This window comes from Gymnodraco acuticeps, unplaced genomic scaffold (assembly GCF_902827175.1).
Source record: "Gymnodraco acuticeps unplaced genomic scaffold, fGymAcu1.1, whole genome shotgun sequence".
NCBI lineage: Eukaryota > Metazoa > Chordata > Actinopteri > Perciformes > Bathydraconidae > Gymnodraco > Gymnodraco acuticeps.
The window spans coordinates 423,311-448,922 of NW_022990276.1; the positions used below are offsets into that span (position 1 = coordinate 423,311).

The window sequence follows — 25,612 nt, forward strand, 5'->3', positions numbered from 1 at the left end:
ATTTCCCGCCCCTTAGCCGATCACATGTTGGAGCACTAGCCAATAGAAGCGTGAGTGTTACATGTTAATGCCGTCTAGTCTGCTCCGTTCATAAATTAGATTTAATGAAGTACTTTGATGTTAAATCTCCCAAGTTCCCATCAGCAAAAACACGTGGGTTTGCTATCCTGGCTCCAAGATGGTGGAATGAGCTCCCCATGGACATCAGGACAGCAGAAAGCTTACACACCTTCCGGCGCAGACTGAAAACTCATCTCTTTCGACTCCACTTCGAGCGATCTAATAACCAACAAAGGGCTGGCTTATCTAAAGCCAGTTGAGTAGCACTTGAAATGTTTCGGATCTATGAAACCTGTACTTATATGATTCTGTTTTCTTCAAGTTTGTATCTTCTTGGTCGAATGCACTTATTGTAAGTCGCTTTGGAGAAAAGCGTCAGCTAAATGTAATGTTAAATGAAACAAGCGGCAAAAGGCTTCAGTGATTAAACCATACTTTATTGTCTACATAAACTTTAAACATTTCACTACAGATAAATCTCAAATATTTAACTTGTATACAACTTCAAAGCTATATAGTAACTACTTGTGTCAACATAAAGTAGAGACATGCATCAACAAGTTAGGAAAGTAGAAGATTAGTCACAAGAACATACAATAGAAGTAGAGTCTGATTTGGCTTTAATCTGCAGCCCTCGCTAGTGGCGGCCAATGGCTTGGGATCAGATCGATGTGAGAAAAGATTCCCTGACAGAGAAGTGGAATTTAACTTAATAAAGTTAAGACTGTTGAGTTAGGAACAGGCACTTGGCGGTAACAAAATGCATATGGCATGGCAGCTGGAAATAAAAATGGACTGTTAAGAGACGAAGCTCCAGATCAGCGGCGCTAACAAACACCTTTCAACATGCAAGAGCCAAAGTTTGTCAAGATCTATCCTACACAGCATCGCTTTGCAATGGAAAATCACTACTCAAAATCAACATACTCAACAGCTCAAACTCTAGGCAGCACGCACATAAAGCAACAGGCCGTTAGTGATGAGCTCTCTCCAGAACACACTGCAGCACACAATGTTTTCCCACCACAACATACTTTCCGGGAAACCCCTTTAGCTCGTTACCATCAACCACTTCCTTCCCCTTCATTCTGAAACACAAGAACATTATTCCACTGATATGATTTTGAGCACGATGAAGAGACGTGTAGTAAACTATCGACAACTTTGTCTCTTTAGCGGACAAAGCGCGGATGAGTGATGGGTCAATTATTTCTAACCACCGCAACAATATACCCAAACACTCAACTATGAGGTGATAAAGAGCTCGGCACCATTTACTTAATTGAAAGGCACAAACAAGCTACAGCCATAAATATCTTCTATATTAAAAAACGATTGACCTATATATAATTCGGCTAGTTGCCGTTTGGATTAAAAATAAAAACTTGCATGGCCAAGTATAAAACAACACAGATAGGAATTCCAACTGGGAGGCTTTTCTCTCCAGGTAAAAAATTAAAACTTTTTTTTTAAATCGCATCCCCTTGCAACTGCTTTTGCCGTCACCCACAGCAGAAAGCAGCTCAGACCAGGGTCATGGAAAGAACAATCACATTAAAAAGATCCTGTTTGGATGGAAGAGGAACTGGAAACAGGACACAGAAGTGAAACATGCACACACACAGACGATGGAACGAGACGACAGCGCTGCAGAGCCGGTACAGTGGTTATAGGCACGAGGAGGAGACGTGGAGCTCCTAGTCTGGATATTTGATGACATCTCTTCTGATTACTCCCATTCCTTCTCTTCTTAATACACAGCTGATCCAACCTGCAAATCAAAGAGAGAAACGGAGATAATTACTAGGGGTGGGGGAAATGGCGTGGCGATATTTTATTATACAAACTATTCATATTGCAAATCCAAATTGCTTTGTCAATCCACTAGATGGTGTTGAGCTTTCTCTTGTGCGGTCATGGGTAAAGTCAGTGGGATAGGCCAAGCCTCCAGGAAGTGCGCCGGACTCTGAGGAAAATATTCGTTGTGGCCAAACGGCGGTACTACACTTCCGTATCAGTCGCTGGGCCCGGAAAGACTTTTTCCCATTGACTAACATTGGGAAAGAGACGTCTGTAAATCGTTGGATAATTTTTTTAAAACTAAATAAACTACCCAGTATGAACGTTTGTATAGCCCTTATTAAAAACATTCGGTCCTCAAGTTGTAAAATGTGCTAATAACCAGGGCTGCACATAACTGGTGCGCAGGTGCGCATGCGCACCTCCGCCAAAAAAAGAGCACCGGGTCATTTGAAACAAAGCGCATTTGCGTACCAACATTGAGAGAGAGAGAAGAGAAAATAGAGGAGAGAGAAAGATATTTGCGAGTTGCATATGAACCATGATATGAACTCAGGGCCGGCCCGTAGCACTGGCTAGATGTTCGCCTAGGGCGCCAGATCTGTGGAGGCGCTGCGCTGGCAGCTCTGGGAGGGAAAAAAACATTTGACCGTTGGGGCTCATCCTAATTTTCGGCCTTGATGTAACAATATTCACAATTAAGTAAATGTAACACCCTTTTCACCCCGGTTACACGTTTCATTTGCCCTGTACGATGGGCGCTGTAAGTGATGAAAATGGGGGATGTTGGCTTATCTGGCGCCCGCAGCTCACAGCCAAAGTGCGAGTGAGCGAGGGAGAGAGGGAGGGTGGTACCAGCGCTGTTGTTATTATAATCTGGTGCCGTGCTAGCTGCTCTAATGGAGATAAGAAGAAGATGTTTCTACAATAATGTGGAGGGAGAGTCCTCTCCAGTCAGACTGAGAGGCTGATAACTACAGCTCAGTGAGGTAAAGGACTCTGAGTGTTTAGATAGTTCACTTTAGTCTAAATTCAAACGGTTTGGTCACAATTTATGTAAACACATATTTCCAAGGCACTCCTTTGTAATTATTGGGATAAACAGGTTTTAAATCATTCCAATGTATACTATAGAACAGTAACCAAAAATATCCTTTAAAACTGGAGAGATAAAAAAAAAATGCATAACTAAATAAATGTTAAGGTAAATAAGATATGAATGAACAACACAAATAAAATAAGTTACATTAATTTGTTATTGGCTATGGTAGGTTATTGGTTATGTTCACATACTTATTTGATTACATCCACTTGTCTAAGATGACAACAGAGACTTTCGACCCAAACCCAGCTGTTGACTTGTGGATGCAAGCAGCTAATCACAGACTCAACCAGAGAGAAAGAAGTAGGCCTATATCATCAGCTACCATGTCTGACAGAGAGGAAGACAGTGAGGAGAACAGTCAGGAGGGTAGTGATGACAGCTTGTAGGATTACTGGTCGTGCTAATGTTGTCTTGTGTTCACCTCTGCATGTGTGTCTTGTGTTCACCTCTGCATGTGTGTTCTGTGTTCACCTCTGCATGTGTGTTCTGTGTTCACCTCTGCATGTGTGTTCTGTGTTCACCTCTGCATGTGTGTTCTGTGTTCACCTCTGCATGTGTGTTCTGTGTTCACCTCTGCATGTGTGTTCTGTGTTCACCTCTGCATGTGTGTTCTGTGTTCACCTCTGCATGTGTGTTCAGTGCCGTGTGTCTGGCAAATAAAGTCAAGACCCCCTCAAAGGTTACGGTTTATTTCATTTTAAGGATGAGCACCAAGCAACATCTCCAGGTGCTCCTTTGAGAACCAGGGCAAAAAAGTTATGTGCACCCCTGCGAATAACGTTATTCTTCCTCGGCATTATGAACGCGCATCTAACCCACGGGACCGCGCCGCCCAGCACGTTCATGTGACGTGTTCAGTACTACATGAGTTTGACCTTTACCCATGGATGCACAATAACAACGGATTATATGAATACTTTCGTGACGTTTCACTCTCTCAAAAGTTGGGCCATTTTGTCTTCATGCTCCAATGAGCAACTCTCATAGGAAATAACGAGACCCCGCCTCCCACGCTGTATCCAGTTCTTATTATACATCCATGGGCTAGGCAGGAAGTTAGTCAAAACAAAGATGGAGTCAGCGGAGAAAGAAATCAGAAATGCGCCGGTCGCGTTTAAATCAAAGGTGTGGAAATATTTTTGGATTTTTTAACCAGGAAGGGATAACACAATCGCAATATATCGTATCGCAATACTTAGCAAATCGTAGAATCGCAATACTATCTTATCGTGGCTTAAGTATCGCGATAGTATCGTATCGTGGGGAGCCTGGTGATTCCCACTTCTGACTCTCACAAGATGAGCTCCAGTTCACCTGAGAGATGCGGACTCCGGTGAGTTTCTCCACGGCTAGCGGCAACCTGGTCATGATATCCAGAACCTCTCCGGTCAGTTTGGCCGCTCCCACCTCTCCGTTACCGCTGGACACCATCGTGATCTTCTGAGCCTCCGACAGGGGCTTACTGATGGCCTCTGCAATCTGCAGGACAAGAAGGAAAAGGAGAATTAATGCTGAGAAGGGGGGATGAAAAGATAGGGAGGGATGAAACCCTCTGTAATGGTCACACATGCAGAGCACACAGCACAGTGACATTTGTTCTCTGCTTTTAACCCATCCTCCGGTGCCTTGCTCAAGGGCACCACGGCAGGGCAGGAGGTGAACTGGGACCTCTCCAAGTAGCAGTCCACTCTCCATATTTAGGTCTGTTCGGGGACTTGAACCGGCGACCCTACAGCTCCCAGTCCAAGCCCCTACTGACTGAGCCCCTGCCGGTTGACAGTCTAGATTTAGCAAGAGCCCATATGAAGAAATGATACTCAATTCAGAATAATATATGTTGCTGGATTGATTAGAGTCTAGGATTAGAATATTTTTAACTTTATGTATAAAAAAGTCTGCAAACTACAGAAATCAGGAATGATGGCAGACATGAACCTTTTCTTGAACTGACAAAGCTTTGTAATATTAAGAGCCACAAAACTTCATTGCAATAAGTAATTTGTGAAAACAAATGTTACTTTGTCTGTTTGAAATTCTAAAATGCTTAAAGGGTTGCTAAATTATGAAATAATAATTTAAAACAAATGAGTGTGGATTTATCAGCTACAACTAATTAAAAAATAAACTCAAACTAGGGCCTTTAAAGGTGGGGTAGGTAAGAATGGAGAAACCAGCTCGAGTGCGCTAGAATTTGAAAGTACGCAGCCTGAAAAAAATCTGCCCCTTCCTTCAGACTTCCTCACAGAGCCCCTCCTCCAACACACGAACGCGCACATGACCAATGAGGGCACGAGATAAGTTTGTGCACAGATGGAAGGCTGACAGGCAGGTAGGCCATCCAGTTACTTTAGCCGGGCCGGCTCAGATGATTGGTCGTGCTTTTTACAGCGCCACGGCTTCCACAGATGACCTTTTTATGTATTTATTGTCAAAGCATTTAATGTATTCATTGCTATCGGGATGTTAAGAGCATTCCATGGAATATAACAAAAAGTGTTTCTGAAGTGAATTACATTCCCCACCTTTAATCCTGACTCCCGTGCTGTGATGGATGTGTATTTTGTAAAATGTGTAACTTTTTTCTAAATTATAATGTCCTTTTGTTATCTTTAATACTTGTTGTATGCATGCTTAGGTAACATTAAGATGTCTTTGGCTCTTTTCTGCCGTAACGATGTAATGGCACATTTCCACTGCAGCGGATAGCAACAGGTAGCCCCGTTTAAGCGTCCTCGCTCAGGCCTCGGCCTCGGCCGTGGCGCATTTCCATTACAGTTTAGGACCTGGGGTAGCAACGCAGTGTAGGCGGGGCATCCGTGCAGAGACATCCTGGAACACTTTCACATTTCGAGTTGTTCCGTCGAGCTCCCGCTGGATTTTATCATCCCCAATGAGATGTAGGAACGTCAAAAAATGCTGTGTATAAAAATGCTGCAAGCTTGCTTCTAGATATATATGCGACGCTAGGGATGATCTCGCGCGCGATCTTGTGACGATTCTCTCTGACCAATCAGCAGTTGAGAGTGTTGACGTCACTAGTTCAGCCCTGGCCCTGGCCTGATAGAACCACGATTTTATGGGGAGGGAAAAAGTACCCGCTAGCCGGTGCTACGCTATATGGAAAGGCCACCAAAGACTGGCCTGGCCGCTTGAGGACGATTAAGGACGCTTAAACGGGGCTACCCGCTGCAGTGGAAATGCGCCATTAATGTCCCCTCTGTGGGACTGATAAAGGTTTTCTGATTCTCTCCCACAGCTCCATCCTTGTGAGTGCACTCAGACTGACCAGGGGCAGTTTCTCCAGCAGCATGTCCACCATGGCTCCGTCTTTGTACTGCTGGAAGGCCTCTGCTTTCTTGGTCATCTGCTCGGCCTCGGCGCGGCCCTTAGCTTCCACGGCGAAAGCCTCGGCCTCTCCCTTCATCTGAAAACAAATGAACACACAGTTAGAAATACACTACATCTATACCGTTTTGTACATTTAAGGTTTTTAAACTGCAAGTGTAAATATGCACATTGAGCATTTTATCTCGTTGCACTGTCATCGCTATGACCTCTGCTTTTACCACTCTTATTTCTTTATTTGTGTCTGTGTTTTACTGCAGTGAGGGTTGCAAAATAAATGTCGTTGTTCTTTGTATGATGACAATAAAGATTATATTATATTCTAAAAACACACACAAACAAAGAGTCAAGATCACAGTATTAGTTTAGAGTACATGATCTGGAAGTCATAATGTTGAGGTAATGTGATAGAGTGGGCAGACAGGAAGGGAGGAGGAAACATGCAGCAGGACTCACTTTGATGGACTCTGCCTCGGCCTCAGCCTCCATGATGAGCTGCAGACTGGAGAGAGGAGAGATTACAGATTGTGTTAGTGTGATATTTATTTGTTCACCTTAGTGGTCCTGTAGGAGCCAACATGCTACTTAGCCTACTGAGTTCATTGTGTGTATTATTATTATTTATTTACGACACTTTTATTTGTATTTGTTGAGCACTTCCGGCAATCGCCACATGGTCGTGGTTTATGTGTTTCGGTCACCTGTTTCATGTCGGGGGGCGGATTACAGAGGGTGAGCTTGTGCTGAAATGTTTTCTGGTGGCTGTTTTTGTCCCCTACTCTTTTTGATTTGGTTTATTAAATATCTTCAACCTATCTTCCTTCAGTATGGACTTTCTCATTGGAAGCGTGTCGCAGCTTATAGCTTAGCCTCTCTGCGACCCAGAATGCAGCGGCTCGTCTGGTCTTCAACCTTCCTAAATTCTCCCACACCACTCCGCTCCTCCGCTCCCTTCACTGGCTTCCGGTAACTGCTAGAATCCACTTCAAGACACTGGTACTTGCTTACCATGCTGCGAATGGATCTGGCCCTTCCTACATCCAGGACATGGTTAAACCGTACACCCCAGCGCGTGCACTACGCTCTGCATCAGCCAAACGACTCGTTGCGCCCTCGCTGCGAAGGGGACCCAAGTTCCCATCGGCGAAAACATGTGTGTTTGCTGTCCTGGCTCCAAGATGGTGGAATGAGCTCCCCATTGACATCAGGACGGCAGATAGCTTACACACCTTCCGGCGCAAACTGAAAACTCATCTCTTTCGACTCCACTTCGAGCGTTAGAACTATTAACGAAGCACTTTTATACTAATAAAGGACTGGCTTACCTAAAGCCAGTTGAGTAGCACTTGAAATGTTTGGCTCTATGAAACCTGATGCACTTATATGATTCTGTTTTCTTCAAGGTTGTGTCTTCTTGGTCGAATGTACTTATTGTAAGTCGCTTTGGATAAAAGCGTCAGCTAAATGCAATGTAATGTAATGCGACTCAAACTGAACTGGGAATTGAGCCGCCACTGAGCCTGTTCAGGTGCTGGATGCAGATAACTTCATAGATGTTTAGCTCTCATCAGATCTACACCAGACAGCACTGCGTCACTCACCGGTTTGCCTCGGCCAGCCTCTCCAGTCGGTATTTCTCTGCTTCTGCGGGCTTCTTCACCTTGGCCTCCAGCTCCTTCTCCTTGCGGGTGATCTCCTGCTCCTGCAGAGTGATTTGCTGCGTCCTCTCCACCACCTGAATCTGCATCGTCTCCTCCTCAATGCGCTGCTTGGTCTTGGCCACCTGAACAGAGAGGTATATGAAACATTAAATTCCACTCAGCCTTGAAGCACTGAAAAGTAATACGGTATTACCCCCAACTAATGTCGCAACAGGATTTAGAAAAACTTGTCCATGCTTTTATTTTCAGAAGACTCGACTACTGCAATAGTGTCTTCACAGGGCTCACTAAAACATCTATCAGAACGCCGCTGCTCGAGTCCTCACTGACACTAGAAAAGTGGATCACTTCACTCCGGTTCTGAGATCATTACACTGGCTTCCAGTCGACCAAAGAATTGATTTTATTATGCCCCAACAATCTGGAACAAACTGCCCAACTCGTGCCCATCCGCTGAAACAATTCCTATTTTCAAATCCAGACTAAAAACGCATCTATTTGCCGCTGCTTTTAATTGAGCTGCCCATACTCACACTACAGTATGCCTTTTAGTCATGTATTCTGTACCTGCTGTGTCTATTTATTTATTTTCATTATCTTACCTATTTTTAAATGCCATTTAATAATGTATTTATGCTGTATTTGTTCTTAAATGTCTTTTGGTTTTATTTTGTAAAGCACTTTGAATCGCCACGTGCTGAAAAGTGCTATATAAATCAAATTGCCTTGCCTATAGAGAGGCGCCTCTCTATTACCTCCAATCTGGATTGTTCCTTTTTTAACTCAACCAGCCAGCTTAATAACGTGTGGACAGCTGACCAGACAAACTGTCACCAGTATAAAAACGAAGTTAGCTTGAGATCAGAGCAGTAACTGTACCTGGAGCTGATAGGCCATCTCTGACTCGGCCTTCTTGGTGTTGACCTCCACATCGTAGGCTGCCTTTTTTAGCTCGTAGTCTCTCTGGGCTTTCGCCATCTCAATCTCGTTCTTGTACTGAGCGGAGACCTTCTCCTGCATGGCGTGGGCCTCCTGTGGAGAGAATGCAGCACGACAGAATATGAGGAATTGTGGTATGTGTTTTCTTTATATTATGAATATGAGCACATAGGCAGAGGTGACTTTACCCTCATGACAGAATCTCGTTTGTACTGAGCCTCTCCGATCCTGGCATCCTTCTGAACCTGCGCTGTCCTGGCTTTACCCAGAGAGTGAAGGTAGTCCTGAGAGAAGGAAAGAGACAGAGGGAGACAGAGAGGGAGTCAAAAGGAAGGGAAGACATTAAAAACACAAGATGGCATGGTAACCACAGAAGCACTTAGACGTCATTTGCTAATGTAGAGCAGCTGGGTGTCTGAGAGACTAAAAGCTTGTCTCACAGCGAGGATTCAGATTTCTTCTGCTCCATTAATTTGTGTTTTAATCATCAGATTTTTGTCATTAGCAGAAAATGAACCCCAGACGTACCTGATCGTCGTGAACGTCTTTGAGCGTGTAGCTGACGACTCCAATCCCCATGTTGACCAGGTCAGAGGAGGCCACCTTGAAGACCTGCTCGGAGAACTTCTTGCGGTCCTGGTAGATCTCCTGCACACAGAGAGAGATTCATAGCTGTAGATGAGCATTCACTTAGTGAGTCATAAACAGAAAGCCTCTGAACAAGCTTTGATGGGCGGATATGGTGAAGCAGATGCATTTGATGGAGCGAGTGCACCTACCTCCACAGTCAGATGGGCGATGATGGCTCTCTGGTGTCCCTCCAGGGTTTCTAGTGCAATGGTGGAAATCTCCGCCTCAGACTTGCCCATAAACATTTGGCAGGCGGTGGCCAACATCTCCTTGTTCTGGCCCTGGATCTTCACCTGGAAAAGGATACCAAAAGAAAACGTGAAAAATAAATAGCTGGTTGGAGACGAACATTATCTTAATTTAAATGTATTGTTTAGTCAGTAACAAGAAATGTTGACGATTCATACATTTTATTTTCATATGGTCTCAATGACTCTCTCCATTCAGCATGGGACCTTTTTCAAGTGTCCTTTTCCTTTCCCTTGTTTACGAACAGTAAATATTTGTCAACCTGAACTAGGGCTGGGCGATTTGGCCTAAAAATAAAACCTCGATTTTTTCTAACTAATGGACGATTTTCTATTTAAACCTCGATTTTTTTCTGAAATGATATGGATCCTCCTGGATGTGGTGAGTTAAGTATGGCGAGTAAAAAGAAGAATAAAACAGATGGTTGGAGTGAAGATGCGAGGACTTGACATTTTATTTTGGGATCATCCACATTTCCAACAAAGGTTCACGGATGAAAAAAATGCCAATACTGAATCTGATGTTAGAAATGTTGACTGCATCTGGTTTCATTTCAATTTCAACATTTCTATTATTTCCAAATGCACCTGTATGGAAAGAAAACCTATTAAATATCACTGTCCAGAATAATTTGGGTTGCATATTTAGTTATGTGAGAAAAATATACATTATACACTTTTGTCAATCATTTCAACAAATCATATCTCAAAGAAAATTAAAAGAAAGTATAAAGCCTCATATATCTTTGAAAATGTAAAACTGTTTTATGAAATATGTTTTTGTTATGTTCCAATACAAAATATAAAGGCTATAGGTCATCAGTTAAACATTTTAAAAAATAAAATATATATTGTTATATGTTTTTAATATAATAGTGAAATAGAAAAACATGTCCAAAATAAATCAGGTTACAGGATGTTGATTTCAGGAAAGGTAATATTGGGGTTTGTTATAGCTTGCAGGAAGTTAACCATTAGAATAATTGCAATGCATGAATTCCAGGTTAGTCTTGCTGTTGGCATCAAACAAAAAAATCACTTCAGACTGGTTTCATCATTTAAAAATATCATCATGTTGAATGATACAAATACAACAAATAATGATAATGAAATTAATAATAAAAAAATACCCTCAAACAAAATAACATCCCTTTAACTTTCTAGGAAGTTTTCTACAGGTTTTTCGCGAGGAAGACAAGCCTGTCTACTGCCTCTGGCTTGAGGCATGCTCTTTGGCATGTTACAATGTTACCCCCCGTACTGAAAACCCTCTCCGAAGGGGCACTTGTGGCAGGAATGGAGAGATATTTCTTGGCCAGATAACTCAGTCTTGGGAAGTTAGCTTCATGTAGCTTCCACCACTGCATGTCTCTGTCGCAGTTGCTGGAATAAGTTGGTTGTGTTCCCATGTTTTGCAGCGATCGTCTTTCTACAGACCTTACACAGAACAGTTGTTTGTTCTATGTCTGACTGCTTGTACCCGAACCACTTCCATACAACTGAACTTACTGAAGTGGTACCTTTTTTAGGAATGAGTTCTTCTTCATCTGTGTTCGTGGACATTTTTATGCTACGTCTGTCGTAGTGATGTGTCGGTCGCGAACTATTTAAGTGAACGACGGGAGCCGGCTCTCGCCCGCGAACGAGCCGTTTTTTTTGCGGAGGGATCGGCATGAAGGCACATTATGCAATGTGCAATGTGCACATTATCCCGCTTATTACATGGCCAAATTCTCAGCAAAGTAACGACATGACTCCCAATATTAATTGAAATGCTTTTATGGATTTAGAAAATGATTTTATTGATTTAAAAAATAGTTTTGTATTGATTTAAATTGACAGGCATCCGCTAAGAAAAATAGTGCGTTGTTACTGTTTGAACTAACGTAGCAACGGCAGGAACTGCTTCGATAGTGTTTTTGAGGAGCTTTTTGATTACAGATCCAAAAAATCAGGTTTAGCCATTTCACAAACCGTAGGAAAGTAAAAATGCAATTAATCGTGAAAACCGAAAAAATCGCCCAGCCCTAACCTGAACTGTATATGTGCGTTAGGGCTGCTCGATTATGGAAAAAATCAAAATCTCTGTTATTTGGGTCAATAATTGATATCACGATTATTCCATTACATGTCACTTGTTAGATGCTTTTATCCAAAGCGACTTACATACTCAATACTGTGGGCAATCCCCACAGGAGCAATTTGGGGTGAAGTGTCTCAGGGACACAACGACATGCTGACTGCAGAGGGACTCAAACTTGCTATCCCCTGATTCAAAGTTCAGCGCACTATCCCACTGAGCCACAGCTTCCAATAAAAACAATTATCCATTTATTTTGAAAACATCCATTTATTGAAAAAAAAAAACATTTGAACAGTAGTTAACGAGAAAATAATCTTCCTATCACTTCATTAACTCGGTATCACTTCCAGCAAACATATTCTTTATAAGTTTACGGTCTCTATCGCTAGTTTCAAATCAAAATTGTGATTACTTGATAAATATTTAAAACAGTAAACAGTTTACTTATTCCATTTAAGACAATAAGCAGGCCCGCCCCTCCCTACACGCAGAGGGGGCCTCACATCGCGGAGGGGGCCTCACCCGAAGCGCATATGCGGCGCAATTACTGTAAGCGTGCACCCCCCCCCCCCCCCGGGTGTTTTTTTAATGCTGAAACATTCAGTCTGTTGGAAAAACCCAGAATACCTGGAGAAAACCCATTCATGAAGACTACATGGATTTAGGGGGAAAGGGGGAACACATTAAGTTAAAGATAACTTCCTCGGGGAAGGGGTGCGCTGCCATGTAGAATTTGCCTTCGTGGGCAACGGTTCACCTGCATCTTTTGAACCATGGCGGGCATCACCAGCTCTGGAAAGTGTTGGCAGAAAGTGCGGCCTCACATCCACCGTGGCTAGCTGCAGGCTGCCGCGTTCCCGATACCGTTTCATTAAGCACGCCCTGCTTAACGGGGCACTTATGCGGCGCAATTACTGTAAGCGTGCACCCCCCCCTCCCCCCCGGGTGTTTTTTTAATGCTGAAACATTCAGTCTGTTGGAAAAACCCAGAATACCTGGAGAAAACCCATTCATGAAGACTACATGGATTTAGGGGGAAAGGGGGAACAATGGGAACACATTACATTAAAGGTAGAGGGGGAAAAGTGGGGTAGGGGAGTAGAGGGGTAGGGGGGGGATGTAGATTGGCCATTTAATACATACTACCTAACGTGAGGTGCTCCTGCTCCCTCTTGATCATTTGTGTTTGCCGAGTGGCATATCTGAGCAATGGTTCCCCTGTCACTGTCCTGTGGTCTCGCAACACAACCCGAGCGGAACAGATCTTTACTGCAGGAGTGTTTGTTATTGTGAGTGGTGGGAGGGGGGTACGCTGCAGGTTATTTTCACTGTTCTTCTTGTGAAGTGGTGCGAGGGGGGTACTCTGCAGGTTATTTTCACTGTTCTTCTTGTGAAGTGGTGTGAGGAGGGTACGCTGCAGGTTCCCTTTACTGTTCTCCTTGTGAAGTGGTGCGAGGAGGGTACGCTGCAGGTTATTTTCACTGTTCTTCTTGTGAAGTGGTGTGAGGAGGGTACGCTGCAGGTTATTTTCACTGTTCTTCTTGTGAAGTGGTGCGAGGAGGGTACGCTGCAGGTTCCCTTTACGGTTCTCCTTGTGAAGTGGTGTGAGGAGGGTACGCTGCAGGTTCCCTTTACTGTTCTCCTTGTGAAGTGGTGTGAGGAGGGTACGCTGCAGGTTCCCTTTACTGTTCTCCTGCTTGGTGTCCCGGCTTTTAGGAGTGTCCAATCTGGGCAACCGCTCTCCTATTTCTTTCCCACGGTTCTTTGATGACTCCACCCCAGTTGGGGCAGAGTGTCTTCCTGCAGGTGCTCCCGGTGTTTTAATGGTTGGGGGGCGGGTTGGCCGCAGATCAGCAGTACTGCTCTCTTTGAGCTGAAACTTGTCCTTTTCCAGGTACTGCTTTATCTTCTCCTCCGAGGAAGGGGTGCGCTGCCATGTAGAATTTGCCTTCGTGGGCAACGGTTCACCTGCATCTTTTGAACCATCACCAGCTCTGGAAAGTGTTGGCAGATCGTGCGGCCTCACATCCACCGTGGCTAGCTGCAGGCTGCCGCGTTCCAGATACCGTTTCATTAAGCACGCCCTGCTAAATGGGGCAGTACCACGTTTGGGCAACCGCTCATCAGTTTGTCGACAGAAGTAATTGTAATCTGGCATCTCCTGTCCTGTCTGAGCTGCTGGAAGATGCCCGCCCTCCTGCCGCATGTATTGCTGGATTTGATTCTCTCCCTCAGCAATCTGTTTCTCCATTTCTCTGGAAGCATATACGTCCTCTCTTATCTTCTGTTGATGAAGGGCTTTATTTTTAGCAGCATCAGATAATACAACCTCTTGATGCTTAATGTTGTTTTGTCTTTTTAAATGCACTTCTCGTTTAGTTTGCTCCTCAGACAACCTGTCAAGCTGTTTCAGTTGATGTAACGAGTCCAGGCTGGCCTTTTTCTCCTCTCTCTCCTTCTGTTCATTTCTATGATGTTTTTCCACTCTGTAAGTGGCAATGCTCTTCAGAGCCGCATCCCTCTTCTCCTTCACGTCCTTCTGCCGTTGTATCACTTTAGCCTCTGCCTCGGCCACTTCCTTGGAGAACTTCACCTTGTCTCTCTGGATTCTCTGAGCAGCCTGCTGTTTTTTAGCATCTGCCAGTTGGTCATTAACTATATCCTTAGGAATCTGCTTCATCTTGAATTGTTCTGACTTCTCCTGTTTTCTCTGCTGCAGCACTTCCTCTATGTCAGTCTGAACACGTTTAGTTTCTTTATCCTTCATGTTCAGTTTTTCAATTTCTCTTTCTCTTTGCCAGTTTTTTCTACAGATTTCCTCTTTGCGAAGTTTTAGCTTTTTGTCCTTTGCCTCCAGTTCTTTTCGTTGCTCATGTCTAAGATTCTGTTGATGCTGTTCATCGAGGGCCCAGAGATGGTCTCTTTCTTTCTTCTCCTGCCGTCTCTCCTCTTCTCTCAACAGCTTCTTCTCCTTGGTCCTCTTAATAAGCTCGTTTTTCAGAGCCACATTATCACGGCGTCTCTGACAAGTTTTTTCCTCCTCTTTTCTCTGAGCATCAATACATAACTGACGTATCTCTTCTTCCTTTTCCCTTCTCTGTTGGTCAGCCTTCCTCGCTATCTCTCTATTATACGCAGCAATAACTTCATTGTCCTTTCTTATTTTTTCTTTTAAGAGGTCGCTATGGAACTTCCTGACACTTTCATTCTGGAAGAACCTCTTATCCTTGGCTGCGTCAAGCGCCAATGATAAGTGCCGGTCCGTTCTCTTGAAATCCACCTCATTTGCAGCCGACTCAGACCTATAGTCCTCCTCTGCCTGTTTGCGCATCATTGTTTGATCCCGGCGCTTCAATATGCAGGAATTGTAGATTGGATGAGCCATTTCAGTTTGTTCTGTGTTGTGGTGTTGTGTTGCGAAAATACTCTCTGTACTGCAACCTGTGTTGTGTCTCAACGAACTGCTGGACTCAAGACTCCTATAAGAATTTGGTTCTACAAGATAAAAGCCAATAATGACATCATTGCATCATGTGACCAGATAGTGACCTCTGCACATTCCGTGTGACATCACTTTGTTCGACTATTAAGTTATTCAAATAATTGCATTCCAAGTTGCCTATACAGTTGCTAGGCAACCAACATTATTGAATTGACACCTGATTCTAAACTAATGCATTCCAATCAGGGGCGGATCTAGACAAATATTCATGGGGTGGCAAGAGATGTTGAGGGGTGGCATCCCCCGGCAGAAGTATATGCTGATTTAATCGCAGTCATATCAATCAATGTTAACTTGGAAAGCTCTCCATCTGTGGCGAGCATAAGATCACATATTTTTATTTTAACGGTCACCTATTATGCAAAATGCACTTTTCAATGTGTTTTGTGTCCCCGGTGTGCAGTGGCGGCGCCAGATATTTTCTTTTGGGGGTGCTGTGGGGTAGCTTGACGTATAGAGGGTGCTCAAACATGTGGGGTTTCCCATTAATGTCCCGGGCGCTTCAGTTGAATTTTCTACTGCAACACTCCCCACACGCACATACACCTGCAACTGTTACAATGAAGGCTCGATAATCAGCTCACGGCATATAGGTGTAAGCAGGGGTAAAGTGCTATTTTTACAAGTGGGGAGTGGACCTAACATCCTCTAGGGTGGTCCGGGATTTTTTTTTAAATATTGAAGTTAAAAGCATCAATCAATCTGAGAGCAAAATGGGTTACATTTGAAGCCACTGACCCAGAATCAGCACTTTCTCTCATCATTAAAACAATCCCTCAAAACTCACCTTTTCACTCTTGCCTTCAACCCCTAATCCACTAAACCCTCGCCCTTATTCCACCTAGCACTTTTTACTTTTGTTGTTATTTTGTTTCTACTTTACTTGCTTGTATAGCGCTTTGAGCACCAGGAAAAGCGCTATATAAATGTATTATTATTATTATTATTTAGTAACAGGGCTGAAAGAGAGGGGTATGAGGCATGCTGCAATGGGCGATTTATTTGGTATTTTGACCAAAACACTTCTGAGACATGTTTTGTATAGATATGGCCCCTATAATATATTGTTCAAATTGTGCAAAAATTGCGACGGATAAATGAGAAAGAGGGTTAAAGTTCAAGATATAAGACGTTTGTTCCCAATTGTGTGTATTCTGCATGCTAGTGCAGTTGCACTACATACTGAAAGAAGTATGCAGCCTTATTTTTGCATCCATATGACCTTATTTGATCGTATCAAATATTCCACTCTGCTATTAATAACAATAATAGATTTATTTTGTTTGCGCTTTTCCAGGTGCTCAAAGACGCTTTACAGATATAGTGAAAAGAACAACAAATAAATAAATATAGTTAAAGTCAAATAATACAAACATCACATTAAAAAGCCAGATTGAAGAGGTGAGTGTTTTGAAGGTGGTGAGGTCAGTGCAGTCTCTGATGGGTTGTGGGAGTGAGTTCCAGAGGGAGGGGGCAGCGAAGGCTCTGTCCCCCCAGGTCCGGTGCTCGATGCGGGTGGGGATGGATAGGAGGTTGGCTTCTGATGAGCAGAGGCAGCGGGAAGGGGTGTGGTGGTGCAGCAGGTCTGTGAGGTGGGGGGGGGGCTGATTGTTGAGGGCTTTGTGAGTAATCAGGAGGACTTTGAAGTTGATTATCCATTAAGAAGGATCGTCCAATTCCCTTATTTTTATTTTTTAAATGTAATTGAGATTGAAGTACGAAAATTGTACGACATTGGTGTAAGTTTAAGATTTATTAGGGCCCGAGCGCGAGAGTGCTAGGACCCAACGGCGTCCTAGCACGAAGTGCAAGGATACCTATTGTTATTCGTGGTATTACGAATATACCATTTTTTACGATTTACATGTTGCAAATTACTCCAAACTACTCGGATATAGTTGTTCCGATATTCACGAAACGCTGTATACATATTGCTATTATGATTGCACATATATTTCAAATTGCCTTCCATTAGCCCCGCCCCCCATAAAGTCGGCCATTTTGAAAAATGTGCGGTTTTCAGCCATTTTACGCACGTTCTTGCAAACTCCTCCTAGGGAAATGATCAGAAAAATTCCAATGCAGGACAGGTTTAGCCCCTATCCAATAGGATACTTAATTGAGGAGCACATTTTAGAAAAATTACTCGTGGAGGTCGTAGGCTAACAGCGAATACACCATTTTTGACTATTCACATGGCGCAAATTGCTCCAAACTGGTCGCATATAGTTTTTCCGATATTCACGAAACGCTGTATACATATTGCTATTATGATTGCACACATATTTCAAATTGCCTTCCATTAGCCCCGCCCACCAGAAAGTCAGCCATTTTGAAAAATGGCCGTTTTTCATGCATTTTAAGGACATTTCTGCAAACTCCTCATAGGGAAATGATCAGAAAAATTCCAATGCAGGACAGGTTTAGCCCCTATCCAATATGATACTTAATTGAGGAGCACATTTTTTAAAAATCACTCGTGGAGGTCGTAAGCTAACAGCGAATACACCATTTATTACGATTTACATGTCACAAATTACTCCAAATTACTCCAAACTACTCGCGTATACTTTTTCCAATATTCACGAAACGCTGTATACATATTGCTATTATGATTGCACACATATTTCAAATTGCCTTCCATTAGCCCCGCCCCCCAGGAAGTCGGCCATTTACAAAAATGTGCGTTTTTCATGCATTTTAAGGAAATTTCTGCAAACTCCTCATAGGGGAATGATCGGAACAATTCCAATCCAGGACAACTTCAGCACATATCCAATGTCATGCTACATTGAGAAGTAATAGTCCTTCGCTCAAACGGGGAGCTCGTAGGCTAACGGAGAATGTACCTTTTTTGACCTATTATATGTCAGATAAGCTACTGAGACCTGCCTGTCTGACACACACACACACACACAACACACACACACACACACACACACACACACCACACACACACACACACACACCACACACACACACACACACACACACCCACACACACACACACACACACACACACACACACACACACACACACACACACACACACACACACACACACACACACACACACACACACACACACACACACACACACACACACACACACACACACACACACACACACACACCACACACACACACACACACACACACACCACACACACACACACACACACACACACACACACACACAACACACACACACACACACACACACACAACACACACACACACACACACACAACACACACACACATCAACACACACACACAACACACACACATCAACACACAGTTAGTCCAACAACGCCCTTTGCTGGCGGCATATTCATTACAAAAGACACTCCCTAACCCTAACCCTAATGTTTATTTGTAGATATCTCCTAAAGCCTACAAATAAAGTGTGACATGTAGGCCTGTTACATTTGTTATTTAGCGATATATATTATACACACTGTTCTGCTTTCTGCACTGACCTCAGCAGCTGTTCTCACTGTAACATCACCTAACATCCAGGGGACATGTGATTAGTGAGTAAACAAATGGTAAAGGGCAGAAAGTCTGATGCACATTTGATCATCTCAAATAACTTATAATCACAACGGGAACAGTTTGCAGAGCTGTGCTTCGTTTGACAGAAGTCCAGCCATGCGTCACGCCTCTTTTAAACATCACTGTTTGGCTGAAATCGTCTCAGGAGAATACTTCAGTGTACCCTCGGTTATAGCTCCTCCAGAGACACTCCTCTCTCCTCTAAATCAGTGCATCTTCGGTTACGGCTCCTACAGACAGCCTCCTTGATAATCGATCCTCGACGAGCCTTTTGAGAAATTTGTTTTCCTTCGACATCCGTTTCCGAGTCGCTGCCGGAGGACCTGGGAGTCTGGGACGCGAAAATTATAGAAATGAGAAACGGCTCATTTCCCAGGACTCGCGCACGTCTGCTTGACGCCGGGACGACCTGCCGCCCTCCCCGACAGGCGCACGGACGCGAGGGCCCGCTCATCACTGCGCGCACAAGTGCGACCGCAGTTTTAATTTTATTATTATTTTCCTGAATTTCTTGCACATTTTCCTGAAGAAAAAAACCATATTGTGAGCTTTGCTTTTAATTTCTTTATTTTCTATTTCAAGGAGCTGGCGGAGAAGGGTGTGAATGTTACAGAGTTTCAGTGGAAATATTTTGTAAGAACTACAAAGCAAAACTAACAATTGTAATATTAACAATGACTGCAATCTAGGGCTGTGCAATTAATCGTATTTTAATCGCGATTACGATTATGGCTTGCGACGATTATGAAAACAGCATAATTGACAAAATACGATTATTTTGCTGGGTGCGCTTTCGCCCCTCCCTAAAAGCCCACTCGGCCAAGTGGGAGTGACATGTGTTGTGAGTGTTCAGCGCGAGCGAAGATGTCAGAACAAGAGCAGCAACTCGTTAAAAAGAAGGGTACAACTATTTCCACTATTTGGAAGTACTTTGGCTTTCAGGAGTCCGACGTGGAGCAAAACAAAGTACAGTGCAGGATTTGTTACCAGGTTGTGTTGGCACCACACGCTAACACAACCAATCTCTTTAATCATCTGAAATACAACCACAAAGTGCAATACGACCGGGCAGTAATACAACAAAAAGCAGATGCCCGCTCGACTTCATCCACCACATCATCACAGTCATCGATTCAGGACGCATTGTACAGAGCAACGGCCTACGCGACGAGCTCGCAGAGACACAGAGATATTACAGGTGCCATTACATTTCACATCGCTAAAGATATGTGCCCAGTTAGCACTGTTAGCAACCAGGGCTTTAAGCAACTTGTCAACACGTTGGACAAGCGTTACGCGATGCCGTCTCGGTATTATTTCAGCAGGTCTGCGCTGCCTGCACTATATGACAAATGCCGTGGGGAAGTTGAGAGAGATGTGGCTTCAGCTGACTACTTTGCTACCACAACAGACCTATGGTCTAGCCCAGGGGTGCCCAACCAGTCGATCGCGAGATGTGTCTAAAAATAGAACAACAATATTCTGTTTTATGTCCTGTAACATAATCTTCCTGTGCCAGAATAATGCACTTGAACGCATCAAAGCTTTGTGATTGGCCGGCGTCACCCCATGTGTCAGGGCGTGGCCGAGGGTCTTCAGTAGGGGTGCACCGAATGGGAAATTCTTGGCCGAAACCGATACCGAAAATAGGAAACAGTTGGCCGAAAACCGAATGCCGAAAATGATTAATAGAAATATATATATATAATGTATACATTTTTTACCAATGTTGTTCAGCTACCTGATTATGGAAATAGACATGATTATGGCAAAACTTAACTTAAATAATAATCACTATTATGGGTCCATAAAACATTTATTCAGCACTTTTGAATGCATACAGTACATTTATATATGTCATGTATTATTGCTAAAAAACATTATATCGCAGTCTTAGTGTCGCCAACTCGTTTCTAATATGCAAAGACAACAAATGTGTCTATGATGTATTTTCGATCAGACGAGATCTCTCTCCCCCATCTGTGTGCGAGGGGGCGGGGCAGTTTACACACACGCAGCTGCTACATGCAGCGGAGCACACTGCGGAGATGGCGGAGAGAACGCGCTCCGAGGTGTGGTTAAACTTTACCCGTCTCGATGTGGAGAATACTTGTTACCATAAGTGCAATAAGAGTTTAGCATGTAAGCACGAGCAATTTGTCTAAACATTTAGCAAAAGTGCACCGCATGCAGACGGAGGAATGTACCGGGTTCGACTGTCTTTCTAGCAGCTCTGTAGCTCCATCACGAGTAACGTTTCCACGTCAGGTGTTATGTATGCTAGCAGCAACACACGGAGTTAACTACATGATACAAACATGGGTTAATGATTAGAGGAAACTGAGTTATTTAGTTTGTTAAAATTTCAGCTATTCTGTTTACAATCTGTCATCAGATTATTTAATACGATTTGTTAAAGGCTCAGGGCAATCTCGATGACAAAGGTCAATGTTCTCCCCCCCCTGTGAGCCAGCCGCGAGCATGGTCGCCGCGTCTTTATTACGTCATCACAACAACACGTTAGGTTACCAACGTAAGCCTGTTCTGACATTCGGTGATATTTTTTCGGTGCTAAAACCCTTTCGGCCGAAAGGGCCTTTTTAACCATTTTCGGCCGATAATTTTCGGTGGCCGAATATTCGGTGCATCCCTAGTCTTCAGTACAGGTGGCAATATCGTCCCCTGCCTGCGCTCATCTCTGAAACCAGACCATGTAAACAGGCTGGTGTTTCTTGCGAACAATCTTTAAGAGATGACACGAGCAGTCCTACCAGCATGGTGTGACCATGGTGGCCTAAACATTTTTATTTGGTCTTAAATTGTAGTTCAACATTTATTTCCTGTTACTTCTGGACCATGACGGTGGGCCAGCCTTCAACGTTTAACTGGGTGGAATATGTTGAATATGTTTTACCAACATGTTGGCTATATGTTAAGGAGTTTTCAGTAGGTTGTGACAGTGCACTGCAACATGTTTGATTTCATTTATTTTGGTCTAATTTATTTTTATGTATCATATTATTAATATATGTTTAGTATGGTTTTGGAAGTGCGCTCCAACATATTTGTTGATCTTGTTTATTGGTAAAATACTATTTGTTTTAAAGTTCAATAAATGGTCAATGAATAATCGTCAAAATAATCGTGATATCAATTATTGACCCAAATAATCGTGATTATGATTTTTGCCATAATCGCACAGCCCTAACATGTTCCCTTATTTTATAAATATGTCATTAATCAGTCATACAGAGTGCAGCAGGCCTGTATTTGCAATTATTCAGCTTTTGCTTTTAATAACAGCTGATCATCCTTCCTATCTTTCAATGCATGCACAATGAATTAAGATAACCTTTTTGTGGAAACATGCACAGCTGTTTGACTCCGTTAATTAAAAGCCTTATGGAGTTTTTATACTGAAAGCATACCTGTGCAATGCCAGTGACAGAGATAGGGACCCCATGACGGGTGTAGACTTTGTCACTCTTCACATTAAGAGTCAGAGTGTTCAGTGCAATCCTGAGAAGAAAGGAGATATAATAAAAGAAAGGGTGAGATATAATAACAAAGAGAAAGAATGAAAATGCAGAGCAAACGGAAATTAAGTAAATTATCAACCACAGAAAACACTTCCAGATTCAGAAACCACATCAGTAACACATGTCTTTTCTCACAACTATCATTTCCCTTTTTCATTGACTAATAAATAAAACCAGACGGCTGAATTCAAGTTGAAACAGAAAAGAGAAATGGAGAAAACGGATCACCTCTGGATCTTCTGAATACATGGGAGGACGAACACTCTTCCTCCAGCAATCATTAAAGGAGGAGAACGGCCAAAGCCTGGGGGGGGGGGGGAAACACATGTCATACACAGAACTCTACCATTCAGTAATATACAGCTAGTTACTTATAGAGTAACTGAGTCACAGTCCAACCGGCAACCCTGATTACAACAAGAAGAAATGCTATTGATTCATTACAGCTGGTTGTTATAGGTAACAGCAAGCAGAAACATTCTTAGTTTACTCCATGTTGACTCTATTGCTCAATATCCAGGCATGTGATGATTACATCACATGACACATGTCCACTGTTTACTAAACTTGTCTCTTACGGCCCGTCCACACAGCAGCTTTTGGCGATTTGTCCACCGCGTCTCCGCCCATTGACTTTGAATGGGGATGACGTCACTTTCCCTCGCTTGTCGCCGAACTGCATTGTGGGGGGGCGAGGCGAAGATTTCCAGGATTTCCAGGATGTTCAGGATTCCAAAGTTGAACATTGTTCAACTTTTGAGGCTGAGCTGGAAGCGACAGCCAATCAGATCCGTTTATGCAAATCTGACAGTTCAAGCGCTAGCCAATCAAACCGCGTGCAAGCTGGGAGAACGAGACCCGCAGTTCATTTCTATATTCCACAAAAATGGAGGAGAACTTAGTTATTGCGGTAGCAAATCACCCGGTTCTTTATGACCAGTCCCTATTTACTTACCGGGATACAAACCGGAGGAACCAGGCATGGAGGGAGGTGGCAGAGGCAGTGGGGGAAACTGGTAGGTTTTCGCTCGTTTGGGGATTTTATATCCAGTTTACTTCGTTGCTAGTTTACTTCGTTGCTAGCTAGCATAGACAGTATCATTAGCCAGCATGGAATGTAGCATAAAATAGCACCATAAACATTAATCTCATAAATGTTCAAAATGTTAAAAAAATAAATGTTCATCATAGCCCTTCCTATTTGACAATAGTGTAGAAGAACCGGGTATTTTTGCTTTGTATGTCGGGGGCGGGATATTCATGTGATATTCATGTGATTGGTTGTTGGTCGCGAAATCCCCAAGCTGTCAGACACGCCCAGCTCCAGGATTTTCAAGATTTGGTCAAAGCTGCTGTGTGGACACACCGTTACACATTACACAGTGCAGTGACCTTTAGTATTACATCATTATGGAATATGCAGGGTTTCATTATCCAACTCTTCTAAACATCCTGTGTGATTCTGAGAAATTACCATGCATCCTTGAGATGTAGGAAAACTCAATCTTACCGGACACCACCATGGCTTCATTGGGTCCACATGTGTAAAACATCTTGGTATCTGATTATCCGCAAACAAATGAAGACAAGATATTGTCAAAGTATGAACATTACTACAGTAAATGTGTGTTTTATGGATGCATTTGGGTTGTAGATAATTGTCAAACTGGAAAAACAAATATTGGATAAATGAAACTACAAAGCTGGATACCAAAGACTACTCTATACCTATATATTTGTTCTATTGTTGATATGTATATATTCACTGTATATGTTTATCTTTTTACATTTTAATGTATTTTATTATATTTGTTAATGTACTATTTCAACAATTAGACAGTTTATACATCCGTGTTTATACATACTCATGTGTTATTCCTGTTAACAAGTCGAAACATGTCCTAACTTGGGAGGATTAAAGTACACCTAATCTAATATAATATGTGTATTTCTATATTGTAGAGTCTGCCCTGTGTGTATTTTATGTTAAGCTGTTTTTACGGTTAGAGTAAGTAATCATTAATGTGTTTATATTTAAGTATCATTATCCTAAGAGTTTATTATTTGGGTTTGATGGATTGTTTTGGTGTATAGACAATCATGAGTAGTATCGTAGTAACTGACACATGTCTATGTCAGTCCTTCAAGCCAAACCCTCAATTAACTAAACTAGCTTCCATGTTTCTTTCGAGTCAGACACACTGCTCCTCCCCCATTACAACGGGTGGGTTTGCTTATAACATGCTCCCTTTAATGCGCAATGTCTTGTCGGTGATTAGTTTAAAAACAAAATCCCTACAGTGCACCAACAATAACGTCGGACATACAGTATATCAAATGGAAAAACAAATAACCTGCTGCAAAGAAAGCTAGCTCGCATGCTACCGTTAGCTTTAACCAACACTGGGAAACGGGTCGATAACGTCACTACGCCTGTTTGGAAAACAGACCTGCGTTTATCTACACCACAGCTATAAACTGCAGCTAAACGATGTAACAAAGCGAACTGTTCGTTGACTTACCGATATCGAGTCAATACAAAAGCAAATCCTGTTTTGTTTAGAATATATCGAGGTCAGTTTTCCGATGCCACGGACCGTCAGCAAGTAAGCCGTTTCCCGTCAATTGGAATTGCAAAAATGTCTGTTAGAAGAAGAGGGGGAAGTGTGCAGTGACCACGCCCCTCCTCTATAAACTGATGACGTATTTATGTCGCCGTCTAGTGGTCGGTAGTGATAACTGCACCTCCACTGTACAAGCTTTTTTGTGCAGTCAAAACTACTGCAGAGGATTAGGGCCACATGAGACATTTGTGGGGGGGTATGACCAAACGTTTAGAGAAAAGTGAGTAGAGACTGAGATCAAATAAATCTGAATTGTGAGATTAAAGTTAGGAGGGGAAACATTATTTTTCTGAAATCTCAGAATTCTGACTTTAATCTCAGAACTAAAAACGTTAGTTTTGGTCGTATCTCAAATAAACGTTCACATGTGGCCCCTAATCCTCTTCCGTAGTTATAAAAATGTGACTCACTTTAAAGAAAATGTGGTTCTGATGTCCTTGACAAAAATGTTTGCGATAAATTATATGTTGCACGATTAATATTTTATATTTAAATACAGCCAATTGCATCATATATCAT

At 42.8% G+C, this 25,612-nt stretch overlaps 2 protein-coding genes across 2 annotated transcripts; both read right to left on the reverse strand.

The window, feature by feature from the left end:
• Positions 1 to 476: 476 nt before the first annotated feature.
• flot1b (flotillin 1b) lies at positions 477 to 25,142 on the reverse strand. The gene is made up of 13 exons (XM_034221614.1): positions 24,992 to 25,142; positions 23,980 to 24,030; positions 22,698 to 22,773; positions 22,359 to 22,449; positions 9,690 to 9,833; positions 9,439 to 9,558; positions 9,099 to 9,194; positions 8,851 to 9,003; positions 7,912 to 8,093; positions 6,767 to 6,812; positions 6,252 to 6,389; positions 4,280 to 4,444; positions 477 to 1,831 (listed from the first exon to the last, which is right to left on the reverse strand). Exons 2-13 carry the CDS (start codon positions 24,020 to 24,022, stop codon positions 1,811 to 1,813), a joined length of 1,275 nt encoding a protein of 424 aa, XP_034077505.1. The 5' UTR covers positions 24,023 to 24,030; positions 24,992 to 25,142; the 3' UTR covers positions 477 to 1,810.
• LOC117549585 (trichohyalin-like) lies at positions 12,119 to 16,730 on the reverse strand. Its single transcript, XM_034221612.1, has one exon. It carries the CDS (start codon positions 15,254 to 15,256, stop codon positions 13,004 to 13,006), a length of 2,253 nt encoding a protein of 750 aa, XP_034077503.1. The 5' UTR covers positions 15,257 to 16,730; the 3' UTR covers positions 12,119 to 13,003.
• Positions 25,143 to 25,612: the final 470 nt, after the last annotated feature.

What these genes read in the sequence shown, in the direction of transcription:
- flot1b (XM_034221614.1), bottom strand. Translation starts at nt 24,022, where the DNA reads ATGTTTTACACATGTGGACCCAATGAAGCCATGGTGGTGTCCG. An exon ending in TGTATTCAGAAGATCCAGAG is followed by an intron (nt 22,450 to 22,697) that starts GTGATCCGTTTT and finishes CTTTCTTCTCAG; the next exon opens with GATTGCACTGAACACTCTGA. An exon ending in CCGGAGTCCGCATCTCTCAG is followed by an intron (nt 1,832 to 4,279) that starts GTGAACTGGAGC and finishes TTTGATTTGCAG; the next exon opens with GTTGGATCAGCTGTGTATTA.
- LOC117549585 (XM_034221612.1), bottom strand. Translation starts at nt 15,256, where the DNA reads ATGGCTCATCCAATCTACAATTCCTGCATATTGAAGCGCCGGGATCAA.